Genomic DNA, 15,398 nt, shown 5'->3' on the forward strand with positions numbered 1-15,398 from the left:
ACTTAGATTTCCAGTGTTTTTATTGAAAAAAAAAATGTTTTCATTAATTGAAATAAAGCTGAAATAAAAGAAATATTAGATGAAAAACTTAAACTTAGAATATCTGCCTTGGCAACTAACTGAAATAAATAAATTGAAGTACTTCAATTACAAATACTTAAATATAAATGAAGGCAAAATATAAAAAATAAATAAAACTGAGTGCACAATTTCAACCACATTATAATTGACGTTTTAATATTATACGTTTTAAACAAATAAATATTGACATGAGATTTCAGTCTGATCATAAAAAATATTTTTAGAGTTCTGGAAAATGTATTGTTCTTCATATATGAAATACAAATGTCTGTAAGTGCCATTCTAAACATTTAAACTAACAACAAATATATTTCAGTACATTTGTATCTTTTTATGTTACTTTACCAGTTTTAAACTTATGGACAAACTTAATGTTTTTTTTGAAGTCTCTCATTGGCTTTGGACTCAATGGCTTTTTGGAGCAAAACAGGATATTAGTTACACCTGTCTTATCAGACGTTATTATTTCAGCACACTTTGTCTCCACACTTGATTTATTGCTAATTTTTTGCATATCGGCCCACAGCGTGGCTGATCGGCAACGTAAATCCCACTCATTGGCTGGAGGACATGCAAGCCAGAAAACGTTGACCTAATAACATTAGATAAACGTTAGATAAACAGAGATCTGGAAAAAGCCAAACAAAACAGAGGGAGCAGAAAGCGTCCTGTCAGTCTCAGGTTTCTGATAGTAAGTGTTATTTAAAAAGCAGCTGATGTGTGTTATGTTGTCTTACTCAAAGCCATCTGTTTCCTTACCTCACACAGGCTGCTCTTAGTGCCTTGAAACAGCTGTCAGAACAAGGACTGGACCCAGTGGATGGACCAATCGAGGTGGAAAATGGATCATGTGACATGTATGTACACACAGAGCCGTAAGTACGCCACTTCACCCGCACCTCCACCAACACCTCCATTTCAGCGAGGATCACATATGTAAATGACTCCCAACCAGAAGAAATCTGTCATGGTCTCGATGACGTTATATAAATGACAAAAGTGCTCAGAGGCAGTCTGGGTAGCCATTGACTTTTATGTAAACTGTTAGGAGATTCTCGAGATGATTTAACGAAACAGACATGATTTATACCTTTTTCCATTTAAATATTTACAGATCATCATGTTAGCAGCCTTGAAATGCTTCCCATGTGTTGTTCCAAGCAGAGTTAGCTTAATTTAAGCCAATATATTGGCCTGATTCTGGCATAAACCAGAATTAAATCAGTGTTTTGAATGCTGTTCCGAAATTCATGATGTAAGAACAGTTCATTTCATAAGTAAATATAAGTTTATTTATTTTCACAAATGTCACTGTAAGTATACAGCACTGTTTGAATGATTAATTATAAGTTGTGTAATAAGGGTGGGGACAAATAAAATGCATCATCTTCGCTCATGAATATTAATTTTGCGGTTTGACAGTCCTAATTGATTTGCGTAATGGAAGATCTTATGCGTCTGTTTCATTAATTCGTTGTTTTATGTAATCGGCTGCAGTGTTTTTTCTCTGTACTGCGGTCAACCAAAACAAAATTCTCAAAATATGACTTCCCACCCCAAAAAGTGGAGGAGAATTTATACAGATATGACGCTTCGGTTATAATGGTTGCTTTTCACCTGAATATGCAAAATAATGAAAGCTTTTTGACTAAATTAACTTAGATAAAATGTACTGCATTTCACTGTCAGGAAAACAAACCAAAAATATTGATGACTCATCTTGCACGAGAGGTCTATCCAGATTTTTGGCCAATCATATTCTCTCTAGAATGAAAGCATCCCTCCACCTAATTTGATTAGCAAAGAAAAAGTAGCAAACAGGGGTGGGCGGTATACCGATAGATACGATTAACCGTTAGAAATTTGTCAACCGGTAGAGATTTTGGACTTTCGTCTCTATCGTGGCTACGCTCACGTGACGTTGCTGTGTAGCGCTGTTACGAAAGCTTTTCATTTGCATGTGTTTTTAAGTATTGCGGTTTAAAAACAAGTGATTTTAAACCGTTGAAGCGTAATAAGCAGAGAAAGAGAACTCATTCCAGTATATGTGTGCCCTGTCTGAGAGATGAACGCACGTGAAGCCGTTGCTCATAAAGCACGTGAGAACAGAACTTCCATTTTTGCAAGTATCCTCGTAAACACAGTTATTTATGTCTTAAGTGAATGTAAAGGGTTGAGAGGAAAAAACGCAGTTGAATAAGTATATTGGATCTGTGCATTTGGTCTTAAAGTGACAGCAGCCTAATATACCTGCTGCCGTTTGTGTCATTAATGATCATCAAACAACAAAAAAGAGCTCTCAATGCTCTTTACTGAATCACTTTTGTAACTTTAATAAGAACTAGTGCAAAGTTTTGCTTTTGTGTTCATTTTTTGTGTGTGTTTTTAGTAATTGTTGGTTCGGTGAGTGCTCATTGTTACAATTACACAGCAAAAGTTCAGTGACATTTTTATTTGAGAAAGCAAATACTGATACTGACATAATGACAACAATAAATATGGAAAATTGAACTACCGTATTTTCCGGACTATAAGTCGCACTTTTTTTCAGTTTGGCTGGTCCTGCGACTTATAGTCAGGTGCGACTTGTATATCAAAATTAATTCAGACTGAGATGAAAACATTACTGTCTACAGCCACGAGAGGGCGCTCTATGGCAGAGTTGTTCAGAAGCGACACCAAGGATGAAGAAAATTCAATGGATTCAGTGATGTGGAATGAGATCGCGGGAGCTTGGTGAACTTGTTTACTGGTAACTTGCTTGTTGGACTCGCTGGCTTATGTTAATTTAGCCTATTCAGCCTCCCAGGTATATGTTCTTTATGCTATTGTGTAGTTGAATAACTGTTAATGTGTTGCGTTAACATACCGGACACCTACTCAGCCTGTTGTTCTGTGTGCTACTGTGTAGTTGAATAACTTGCCCTTCCATATTAAATGTCTGTTCTTGGTCTTGGATTATGTGAAATAAATTTCTAAATAAATGCGACCTATAGTCCAGTACGACTTATATATGTTTTTTTCCTCTTCATGACGCATTTTTTGACTGATGCGACTTATACTCCGGAGCGACTTATAGTCCGAAAAATACGGTACAAGATTGAGGGAGCAGGCTACACTGTGAACTCTGAGAAAACGCTACGCTTGAGCAAACAGTTTGTGAATAGGCTAATACAAATGATGGCCGTGAAAGAGACTGAACGCATTGAATAGGATATCTTTAGTTGGTGAATAGCATAGGCTACTATTACACAGTAGCGATAACGTTAAGCGCACTATAATAAAATATAATATTCAGAAGTAAACAGTGTAGCTGACTTACAGATTCAGTTAACATCCACAAATGAATAAGCGCGACGATTCAGGGAGCAGGCTACACAGTGAAATCTGAGAAAACGCTACTTAAGCTCCGCTGCTTTCTTCGACCCTCTCTGTCTCTGGTCCTGCGCTGTGCTCACTCAGTGTGCAGTGTGAGAGGGGGAGTGGCCTGCGCTGTGCTCACTCAGTGTCAGTGTGAGAGGGGGAGTGGCCTGCGCTGTGCTCACTCAGTGTCAGTGTGAGAGGGGGAGTGGCCTGCGCTGTGCTCACTCAGTGTCAGTGTGAGAGGGGGAGTGGCCTCTGGTCCTGCGCTGTGCTCACTCAGTGTCAGTGTGAGGGGGGAGTGGCCTCTGGTCCTGCGCTGTGTTCACTCAGTGTCAGTGTGAAAGGGGGAGTGGCCTGTGCTGTGCTCAGTGTCAGTGTGAAAGGGGGAGTGGCCTGCGCTGTGCTCAGTGTCAGTGTGAGAGGGGGAGTGGCCTGCGCTGTGCTCACTCAGTGTCAGCGTGAGAGGGGGAGTGGCCTCTGGTCCTGCGCTGTGCTCACTCAGTGTCAGTGTGAGAGGGGGAGTGGCCTCTGGTCCTGCGCTGTGCTCACTCAGTGTCAGTGTGAGAGGGGGAGTGGCCTCTGGTCCTGCGCTGTGCTCACTCAGTGTCAGTGTGAGAGGGGGAGTGGCCTCTGGTCCTGCGCTGTGCTCACTCAAGGCTTGTTCGACTGCGCAGACCAATCAGCGGCTGACTTGAAGCAGTGCATGCCGGTTAGAAATTTTGTCCGACTTGATACAGCGCAGACGCCACGTAACTGTGACGTATGCCATCAAAGTACCGCGAGAGCGATTCGAGAGTAGCCGGAGAACTCAGCCAGCGCAGCTTCTCAAGAGCCGCTGCACTGGGCTGGACAAGGTCTGATGACGACACAGCTGTTCCACGATTGGCCGGATTCACCGCATGACAATGATCACGTGTGTTTCGTGTTTATTCGAACACCTTTAGTTCCTCTAAAGTTCACAAATCAGTTTTTAATAACAGTAAACACTCTTTTCATGTCGTTGTGATGTTATATTGTGCCATGTTTATCAAATTAAAACTGATTAAAAAACGTAGACTCCACTTCATTGATAGTAGCTTATGTTGAACTTTATTCTTGTTCAAACAGACGCTGTATGAAGCAGTACATTTAAAGTATTGAATGAAAATGTCTCTGAAACATCTTTGTATTATTTGGCAAATATTGCATTTATTTCACTTCAGCTGTGGTAAAGTATGCAAACACCACGTGAGCGGTCACTACGGGAACCAGAAAGTGTCCGACTTCACGTCTCCGTTTGCAGCTCCTCCCCGCCTGCACGCGGCTACTCTCACCGAGCGGTTACATCCAGCCGCAGCCGATGTCAAACACACCTTCAGTGTGAGAGGGGGAGTGGCCTCTGGTCCTGCGCTGTGCTCACTCAAGGCTTGTTCGACTTCATGCAGCTCTGCGCAGACCGATCGGCGGCTGACTTGAAGCAGTGCATGCCGGTTAGAAATTTTGTCCGACTTGATACAGCGCAGACGCCACGTAAAGTAAACAGTGTAGCTGACTTACATCCACAAATGAATAAGCGGGACGATTCAGGGAGCAGGCTACACAGTGAACTCCGAAAAAACGCTACGCTTGAGCAAACAGTTTGTGAATAGGCTACTACAAATGATGGCCGTGAATAAAATATAGTATTCAGAAGTAAACAGTGTAGCTGACTTAATGTTTAGCTGTCAGAGTGTTTATGTCAGAATGTTTATTTTTAAACCACAACCTTCTAAGTGCTTCTTATACCGATATATTTAATGATATCTTTTGCATTTTTAAAACTTGGCACTGCACTTACTCATGCCCGTAGCGAGACACCTGTCAAGTTTGAAATCCATCGGACTAACGGTTCGAGAGATATGTGAATAACACACACACACACACACACACACACACACACACACACACACACACACACACACACACACACATACACACACACACAGACAGACAGACAGATGTTTCTGTAATGATAGATAGATAGATAGATAGATAGATAGATAGATAGATAGATAGATAGATAGATAGATAGACAGATAGATAGATAGATAGATAGATAGATAGATAAATGTAGGCCTATATTTAATTTACACAGTGAATACTATGCAGTGACTTTTATGTTTGATTACTTTATACAATTTTTGTAGTATTATTATTCCTAGCACTTGGTTTTTAGGTAGGTTTATTTCATTTGTTGTTCTATTGTAGTTTGTTTTCCTATTTGCTTGTAACTAGTTTCTTTGTTCTTATTTTATCACTGTTTATTTGTCTTTAATAAGCTTTAGAGTTTTTTTTTTTTTTTACTTAGGCTAGTATTCGTTTTTTGTGATATTGAAATTGGTGACAAGAATTCTGAAATTTCAGTGGTAACAAAAATCATAAAAAATCTTTTTTTTAAAGCAACAATAACTATATCATGATATATATCATTATCTTGAAATAAAATTACTCATATTGTGATGTAAGATTTTGGCTATTGGAACTACAGGCTATTGGAAGGAGCCCTTAAACTTCCTGTTTCAGTAGGAAACATGTCAGCGCAGGAAAAAGAACTTCTCGTCAACCCATTTTATGTGGTATTTAGTTAGTACACACTCACTCACACACACACACACACACACACACACACACACACACACACACACAGTATAGTAAATATCAGTGGCAGGTGGAGCTCCTTTCTGATTTTGAGCTGCAGAGACGGACATGATTTGTCCTTTAAATGTCAACGTCTGAAACCTGGCAGCTCATTTCACTTAATCACTAAAAGGATTACAGACAGACACACACACACACACACACACACACACACACACTATATATACTGGCTGAGCTTATCAAATTCACAGAGTGCTTGATGCACACGCACACAATATGCATTTTCCTTCAGTGGTGTTGCCCACTTCCCCAATCTGTCCAGCCGCAGTGGAAACCCTCACGCCACTGAACTTCATGTCTTTGCATGATCTTTATCCTCCTGTAATCAGAGGGATTGCTGTGGGAAAAATGAATCTCTGTCATATCCGTGATGAACAGGGCGCTGGAGAATGAAATATGAGAATGGAAATGATAGACACACCAGAACGGAAATCACTCCAACCCGTTCAAGAATATTTTCATAGTAGGTGTGCCTAGGAAAAGGTTAGAGAAATGTTTATTTACAGTGGCTTCAGCTTCTCAGTGCAGCCGTGAGCTAGAACAGAACAAAGAGGAAAAATTACCCAGTTCAGCAGCCCATATAGGTCACAATGAAAGGGGCTGATGGGAGGGAAACACTTCAGTAAGAATCAAGATCCATTCTACTGCTCCTCACTACCGTTCAGAAAGTTTTTACTATTTTTGACAATTTATTTGATCAAAAATACAGTAAAAACTGGTATTATGTGAAATATTATTACAATACAAAATAATGGTTTTCTATTTTAATGTATGTAAAATGTAATTTATTCCTGTGGTGACAGCTGAATTTTCAGCATCATTACTCCAGTCTTCAGTGTCACATGATCCTTCAGAAATCATAATAATATGCTGATTTGGTGCTGTGTAATGTTTTTGTGGAAAGTGTGATACATTCTAAGTTCTAAAGAACACCATTTGTTTAAAATAGAAATCTTTTTCAGCATGAAAAAAAGCCTTTACAGTCACTTTTGATCAATTTAATGTGTGCTTGATGAATTAAAATTTGACCATACTTTTGAATGGTAGTGTGCATTATGAAATATGAATTCATAATTATTATTATTTATTTTATTATACTTATTTTTTAATCGTTTGCCTTTATATTTATTACGGATTTGATATATAATTCTGTATTTTGTATATTTTATATTAATTGTATTATTTATTACTTGCCGTTTTTAGGTATTGTTTTATTGTATTATATATGTATATTATTGTATTGTATTATTATTAGTCCTGTCAAATCAATTAATCATGATTAATCGCATCTAACATAAAAGTTTGTAAATATGTGTGTGTGTGTATATATATATATATATACACGTGTGTATGTATACAAATATACATACACACACATAATATATATTTACAAACTTTTATGTTAAATGCAATTAATCGATTTGACAGTATTATTGTTATCATCTAACAGCATTGGTGGTTAATCATAATTAATCTTCATTTGTAGACAAGCGAAACGTCTGGCTGAGAGGACAGACAACAAACCGACTAACTCAGGCACCACTGCTCAGGACTGCAAGGATTCAAAGGCCGTCGTCTAGGAGCTGATCCCACCCTTCTGCCCCGAAAGCCCCCACGACCGCCGCTGCATCCTTCTACACGTGTCAACATGCAATATGGTGGATGTGTCTCATGAATACGAAATGACAAAAAAAAAAATGCATTCTTTGAGTCTATGTGAAGACAACACTATCTTAACACAACATTTATTTACTCTAGAGTTAACTAAAAAGAGCAAGCAAGTGAACTTAAAAAAAAAAAAAATTATAAAAATGTAATGCATGGTAATGTTTAAAAATCAAGGGAAATTTCCCCATTTGATAGATGTTTGAATATTATTTTCACCTTGCCTCGAAGTGATATGGATTTAAACAGGCTTATGTCATGCCATTAGTATAAACAAAACATTATTGGGGAAAACAAAGTTGTGTATCTTAGTTGGGGGGGTTATATTATTTTCCTTTTCTCTTTAATCTATGAATAATAATGCTTGAGTATTTAAGTATTAACCAATGCCAGTGCTGTGAAGTCGTAGTTGTTGTCTTCATATATAGTCACCCAGCTTACCGTGTATGCTGACATAAAGCATTCATCTATCTATATGGATGTATATGACTTGTAGAAAATCATACGCAGAGGAAAAGAAAAACATATACTACGAGTGTAAACCAATGGATAAAGCTGACGCTAGAGGTGAGCAGCACAGGATCACGGCGAAACAGCTGATACACGGTATCCAGTTGAACAAACTTGCCTCTTGCCTTCTATAAAGTTCCTTGAAACTAGAATTTCATTCAAGATTCTTGACAGAAACACAAGAGGCCCTGCATAGTGATCCGTGCCTCTTTAGCAAAGTCCTGTTTGACGATTGTTCTCTTCTTCCTTCGGTTTTGTCCAGCACATCTACACCTATGTTGTGTGTTGTATTGACTCGATACATCAACTGAGTGCTTTTAAGGACTGCATTCTGGAGAAAAGAGAGGCTATAGACAGGCTGTCTTTTCGAAACGGAAGAGTCATAGAATTATCTGAAACTGGTAACTCACTGGAAGAGTGTTTTTCTCTCCCTGAAGATATACAGTTTTATAACAGACTTGTCAGTTACTTAAAATGCAGTAAAATCACGTCAGTTCATGTTGAAACCATTGTTGTCTGTTGTCTTCTTTTCCAATCGATTTTACATTTTATGCCATGATGTTTCTAATAGTTTCTATATATTTTCAGGTTTAAATGGAAAAAGAAAATCCCAGATTTTATGTCCAAAAGACTGAGATTTATGGACCCCAGTGTACATAAATCCAGAAAAATTGGTATCTAACACATCTTGATAAGTTCCGAATTATCATGTTCTTTGTAGCTATACAACCGGATTCATATTTTCCAGTCAACACATGGGTGTGAATTAAAAACCACAGGCGATTTGCTCAAGCATATGGTGTAGTGCTGTGTCATACCTAAAGGGACTTTAAGGCTCAGTAACACATGAACGGTCATCCATGAGTGTTTCAGGCATTGCGACAGCGGGCTAAAAATAAATCCACACTATAAGTCCATTCAGTATCACCAAGGACACAGTTATTCATTCATAGCTAGAGGAAGATTCCTTCTCTATATCATTGCCGTATAAGTCCAAGCTCATATTCTTCAGCAGATGGAATAACAAATCTATTAGCAAATGTGTGGTCATATTATTGAAATTTCAGTGCCATTTTGCAGGCAACAAATGCTCTGTTGTTTATTGTGTAGTGATGTATGAAGTACCACTCACACAGAAATCATTTTCAAACCAAACGTGGCAAATCCGTGACCATTGAACCCATTGCGAAATCTGAATGGGGAAATCTTTCGTCCTCGCATGAAATTTCCGATTGCGTGGTTTCCCAATGAAATGACTGGATTTCGCCCACAAAAATTCACCAAACAGTAGCCTAAATGTGACCGCACCTTTATGCAATAAATCTTAGCAAATGTATAGCAATATGCTACAAACAAACATCTTAGAAAGTATGTAGATATGTGCTAAACATCACTCGTAACTCAGCCAATTGTATAGCAACACGCTAAAAACATTCTGAGCACCTTTACACATGTATAGCAACATTCCACTCAGATTCTTAGCAAATGTTTAGCAATTCCCTAAAAACACTCTGAACACCTTGGCAAAAGAATAGCAACATGTTAAAAAACAACATTAGCAATGCATAAAAAAACTCTTAGCAAATTTATAGCAAGGTGTTAAAAACACCCAGGACATAGTGAATGTATAGTAAGGTACTAAAAGCACTCAGAACACCTTAGCACTTATCAAATATAGCAACATGCTAAAAACACTCAGAACACCTTAGCACTTATCAAATATAGCAACATGCTAAAAACACTCAGAACACCTTAGCACTTATCAAATATAGCAAGCAACATGCTAAAAACACTCAGAACACCTTAGCACTTATCAAATATAGCAACATGCTAAAAACACTCAGAACACCTTAGCACTTATCAAATATAGCAACATGCTAAAAACACTCAGAACACCTTAGCACTTATCAAATATAGCAACATGCTAAAAACACTCAGAACACCTTAGCACTTATCAAATATATAGCAATACGCTAAAAACACTCTGAGCACCTAGCAAATGTTTAGCAACCCCCTAAAACCCCTCAGAGCACATTAGCAAATGCATAGCAATATGCTAAACTAGCAACACTATAGCAATGTGTTAAAAACACTAAGAACACCATAGCAAAACAATAATGATGTGCTAAAAATCACTCAGAACACCTTAGCAAATGTATAGCAACGCCTTGGTAACACCCACAACACTAGCATTGTGGTAGTGAGTTTTGCTTTGAATAAAAAAAAAAAATCTTTGTTTTCATTACATTGGCTGGTTCCTGTGGAGGAGAGACTGTATGTGTCCTCTGGGCAATGAAGAAACGGATCAATCTCACTGTGTCGTACATGAATGAGAGGGTCTTCATCAATTACAGTAGCTCCATTAATGTGGAAGCTAATCTTTAACAACCCTGTTCAGTTTGGGAAGAAGAAACTCAATACGAAGGCTGATGGATTGACTGTAGTTTCCTTTAAATTACCTCTTTTTCTTTTATGTTATCTCTTAATGTACTGATATGGATTTAGCATGTTGCTTGTTCATTTAGCATGTTGCTTATAGTTTTATGTACCAATATCCCCGATATGCCTCAAATGCAGCAAGATCATTTTTGATCTTCAATGAATAACTGTCGATTAAATTAAATATGTCGTCATTCAATTGTTATGCTGTGGAGAATTGATCTGTCTAGTTTGACCCATATACAGCTGTTAAGTCTGGCTTTTTGCTATGGGGAAACAAAGTTTATTGATTTTTCCACCAGAATTGAGTGTTATCGACCCTTTTAAAGCTTAATTAGTGCTTATGTTACTCTACTGAGTGAAAGGAAAAAGAAATCCCTCAGTATGTGCTAGGGAAGCATTTCATCTTGTGTTTTGAATTTCTGCCACGGTAAAGCCTAATTATTTTCTTAGTGGGGAGCTGCATCAGTAGACTGATCCTATCTGACAATTACTGCAGCTGTGGGAGTTTTGATGTGTCAATATTTCTCTGTCTTTGTATTAACAGTAATCTCTTAGTACGGACCATCAGTCAGGCCAATTACCCGACTCATCTGCAGGCTACTCTGACGTCTGTTGCCTTAAGATCAGTGCTTTTCAACACTTGGAAGACCATTGGCTGCCCAAAGAAAGGGATGTCTGCAAGGCCCGTTGTGGCCCATTAAAAGGTGACCAGATTTCTTGCAGATTTACTTACTAGACTTACTCTTAGATGGAAACATTTCCTAGGTCAGTATGTAATTGAAATCTCACTTGGTATTATCTTTGAATACAAATTGGGGATAATGCATTTTTTTCTATTTTTGTTTTTTAAATGTGGGTTCCATAATTAATGGTTAGTATGATATTTGCAGGTCAAAATGACCCGGACTGTTTTAATATTCACTGTCCACACAGTACTATTTTACAATAAAATTAACAAAAACACATTACAATAAAAGGTAACGCTTTATTCCAATAGTCCAATTTATAGGGTGACCATACGTCCTGTTTAACCAGGACATGTCTGGCCAGGATTTCGAGATCGCCCAAAATGCCTGGGATTCGGCTTTTGCTTTCTACAGTCACCATTCATTATGTTTACATTATTACATTATTTGACACTGACACACGTACGTGCCAGCTTTGCAGGTCATGCATTCTGCTTCACACGGATTCCGATCGAGACAAAAACACAGGAATTTTCTTAGCAATGCTAAAACGCACATCAACCGATCACTTGTTTAGCGTTCATGTTCATCTTTACATTCAGATTCACCAATCGGTCCTACTGAATCAAAAGGTGTGCATGCAAACAAAATGAATATGGCGACAAGAAAGCAAAAGCCGTATCCCGGATATTTTGGGCGATCTCGAAATCCCGGCCAGACATGTCCTGGAATATGGTCACCCTAACTTTAGACATTCTATTAACTATAAGTAACTTTGCTGCTATATGTCAACTAACTCTCATTAGATTATTAGTAGACTGTCTGCTTAATATCTGCTAACACTTTATTTTGTTGGTCTCCCAACAGATATTCTACTGACTATAAGTAACTTGGCAACTACAAGTCAACTTATTCTCCTAACCCGAACCCTAACCTAACAGTCTACTACAGCCTACTAATACTCTAATGGGAGTTAGTTGATGTAGTTGAAAAGTTACATATAGTTAGTGGAATGTCTAAAGTGTACGGAGCCCCTAAAGGGACGTGGTGGTGGACATTTTTTTAGGATGGGAGATTTTTTTTTTTTTCAAATCTTTTGCGTTCCCTCGCAAAACTTTTGCGTTCCCCCGAGAAACTTTGTGTTCCCACACAAAACTTTTGCGTTCCCTCGCAAAGTTATTTGCGTTCCCACGCAAAACTTTTGCGTTCCCACGCAAAACCTGTTTTGAGCTCCATAGACAGTATAAGAAGTGGACAGAGCCATCTCATTGGAACTCAATTGAGACAAGTGAAGCCCATTTTTAGCGATTTTTTTAGGACTTCCGTTCCTGACGCGCAGACTCAAACAGAGCTTGACGACGTAAATGTGACGTGAGCAACCCGTCTGTCTTCTAGTAGCTGTGCCAAGAGAAATCTGAATCATTCCCTTCCGAAACTTGCAGAGACGGAGAGCGTGAGTATGAGCTGTCAATGAGCTAGGAGCAGGAGAAACTTTTGCTAAGTATTCTGATTAATTACTTTGTCATTTTGCCTCCACGTCCCCCCGATTGCGCGCAAGCTTCTCCTCCTGTCTATACGGTAATCTCTCTACTGTGCGACAGAGAGTCGCGTGGTTATGACGCAATCGTTAGCCTACTTTTACAAAAACTGCTTCTACGGGGCCATAACATAAGCTACAAGGTAATGGAGCATTTTATACATTGTCGTGTTTCTTTAGAAATAAATAATGGACAAATGGAGTCTTCAAACGCATCAGATGTAAAGTTATTCGCTGTCAAAGTGACGCCAAAATGAATGGGAGTCAATGGGATGCTAACAGCAGGTGAAGTTCTGCTACAAGATGGTGGCACGCGGCCGGCTTCAACTTCCGGTCGACTTCCTTCCCGCTTGTTGAGCTTGGACAGACACTTCCTGTTGTAATGTCCCGCTGGCAGTGTTTCAGAGCTCCGTACGTTAATGGAGCATTTCATAGTGTTTGAACTTGGACTATAAAGAAATGCGGTCAGTGCTTAAAGGAGTTCAGTGAAGTTGGCAATATTCACATAGGCTATTCAAACTTCCCTATTCTTGAGCTAAACGTTGTTAAAACACAAACGACAACTATTTACAATCACAGTAACCTAGACAACGAGCTACAACCCAATTCTAATCAAGACGAGCTTTATAGGTTAATATTTGTCTCTAACCAGACGAATGAGAGATAAGTCCAAATAAGGGGCCGTCTGTAAAGTGCAAATCTCAAAACCCTTCTGCACATTTTATATTATTAAACATATTCAATAGCTTCACTGTGACACACTGTACTGTCACCAAATTCAGTTCACACATCACTGCTCTCCTGCTGGTTATACTACATTACTTAGTTTGATAAAAAATGCAGAATTTTTATGATTATTTATTATGAAATAAAAGCAATAACTTCACCCTTTTTAGAAATAAATATTAAATAACTTCACACTGTGTGAAGTGTAGGCTTACATACAGTGTACAGTGTAATGCCATCAAATTCAGTAAGCAAATATAATGCAAAAGCTGCGTAGCCTACAGTACCAATATAATTTGTGTAAAGAATAGGCCTACTTATTTTTTATGTGCAATTACTTCCCAAACTAATTGTTGTAGGCCTATAACCAACATTAGAGCTGTGTCATGTGTGAACTAAATTTGGTGTGTTACAGTGAAGTTATTGAATATTTTTCATAATATAAAATGTGCAAAAGCAGTGTAGTGTGACCAGTGGGTCACCATTGATGTGTAAACTGAATTGGGTGGCACTACAGTTTGTAACATTGAAGTTAATGACTATTTGACTGTGAGTTGATGCTGTAGTCGTTTTTGGGTTATATTGCACTTTGCAGACGGTCCCTTTGAACTAGTCTCTCAGCCGCCTGCTCATATAGAGATCGATTTAGCCTATATTATAAATAATTTTGATGAGAATCGGTTTGTAGCTCGTTGTCTAGGTTACTGTGATTGTAAATAGGTGTCGTTTGTGTTTTAACAACGTTTAGCTCAAGAATAGGGAAGTTCGAATAGCCTATGTGAATATTGCCAACTTCACTGAACTCCTTTAAGCACTGACCGCATTTCTTTATAGTCCAAGTTCAAACACTATGAAATGCTCCATTAACGTACGGAGCTCTGAAACACTGCCAGCGGGACATTAAACAGGAAGTGTCTGTCCGAGCTCAAAACAGGTTTTGCGTGGGAACGCAAATATCTTTGCGAGGGAACGCAAAAGTTTCGCTTGGGAACGCAAATAACTTTGCGAGGGAACGCAAAAGTTTTGCGTGGGAACGCAAAGTTTATCGGGGGAACGCAAAAGATTAAAAAATAATAATAATCTCCCAACCTAAAAAAAATTCCACCACCACATCCCTTTAGGGGCTCCGTAAAAGTGGACTATCGAAATAAAGTGTGAATAAATAAATATGAGAACATATAAATAAAACTATTTAACAAATATTTTACCATTTTCTAGGGGTGTGTAGCAATATATCGTGTCACAATATATCTCAATACAAAAATGCAACAATATCGTGGATAGTTCACTCAAAATAAAAATGTACACAATGTATCAAATTTAGCATTTTAATCAACAGTAATTTTTTTTGTTAACCTTTTATCATATGTCATGGAGTATCGCAATAATATAGTATCATGAGTTCAGTATTGTGATATGTATCGAATCGTGACATGAGGGTATCGTTACACCCCTACCATTTTCTAAATATACTTTATACAGAAATAACTAAATGTTCCCAATGGTATTTAGTTTGTGCTTTCAGAGGGCATGCATTTGCAGGGTGTTGTTGTTTTTTTTTTTTTTTTTTTTTTTTTTTTGTGGACATTTCCAGAGACGATGCACCAAAAAAAAAAAAAACAGAAAAAGGGGACGTCTGGTTACCCTCACCCATTAGCTTGAAATAAATGTCTGATATGGAAGCATGCTAATGACATTCGCACAAGGAACTA

General features: G+C 38.2%; 1 protein-coding gene across 2 annotated transcripts in view; it reads left to right on the forward strand.

Annotated features, from left to right (window-relative positions):
- Positions 1–8,801, forward strand: part of stau2 (staufen double-stranded RNA binding protein 2) — a 117,389-nt gene extending 108,588 nt beyond the window's left edge. Inside the window, exons 14-15 of one of the 2 annotated variants that reach the window (XM_084102596.1) lie at positions 850–956; positions 7,607–8,801. In XM_084102596.1, coding sequence (XP_083958722.1) covers positions 850–956; positions 7,607–7,700 — 201 coding nt within the window. In that variant the 3' untranslated portion in view covers positions 7,701–8,801. The remainder of the gene's footprint in view (positions 1–849; positions 957–7,606) is intronic. The other variant, XM_084102597.1, reaches the window with a different exon arrangement.
- The last annotated feature ends 6,597 nt before the right edge of the window (positions 8,802–15,398 follow it).

This window comes from Abramis brama (genome assembly GCF_963993115.1).
Source record: "Abramis brama genome assembly, chromosome: 24".
Lineage (NCBI taxonomy): Eukaryota > Metazoa > Chordata > Actinopteri > Cypriniformes > Leuciscidae > Abramis > Abramis brama.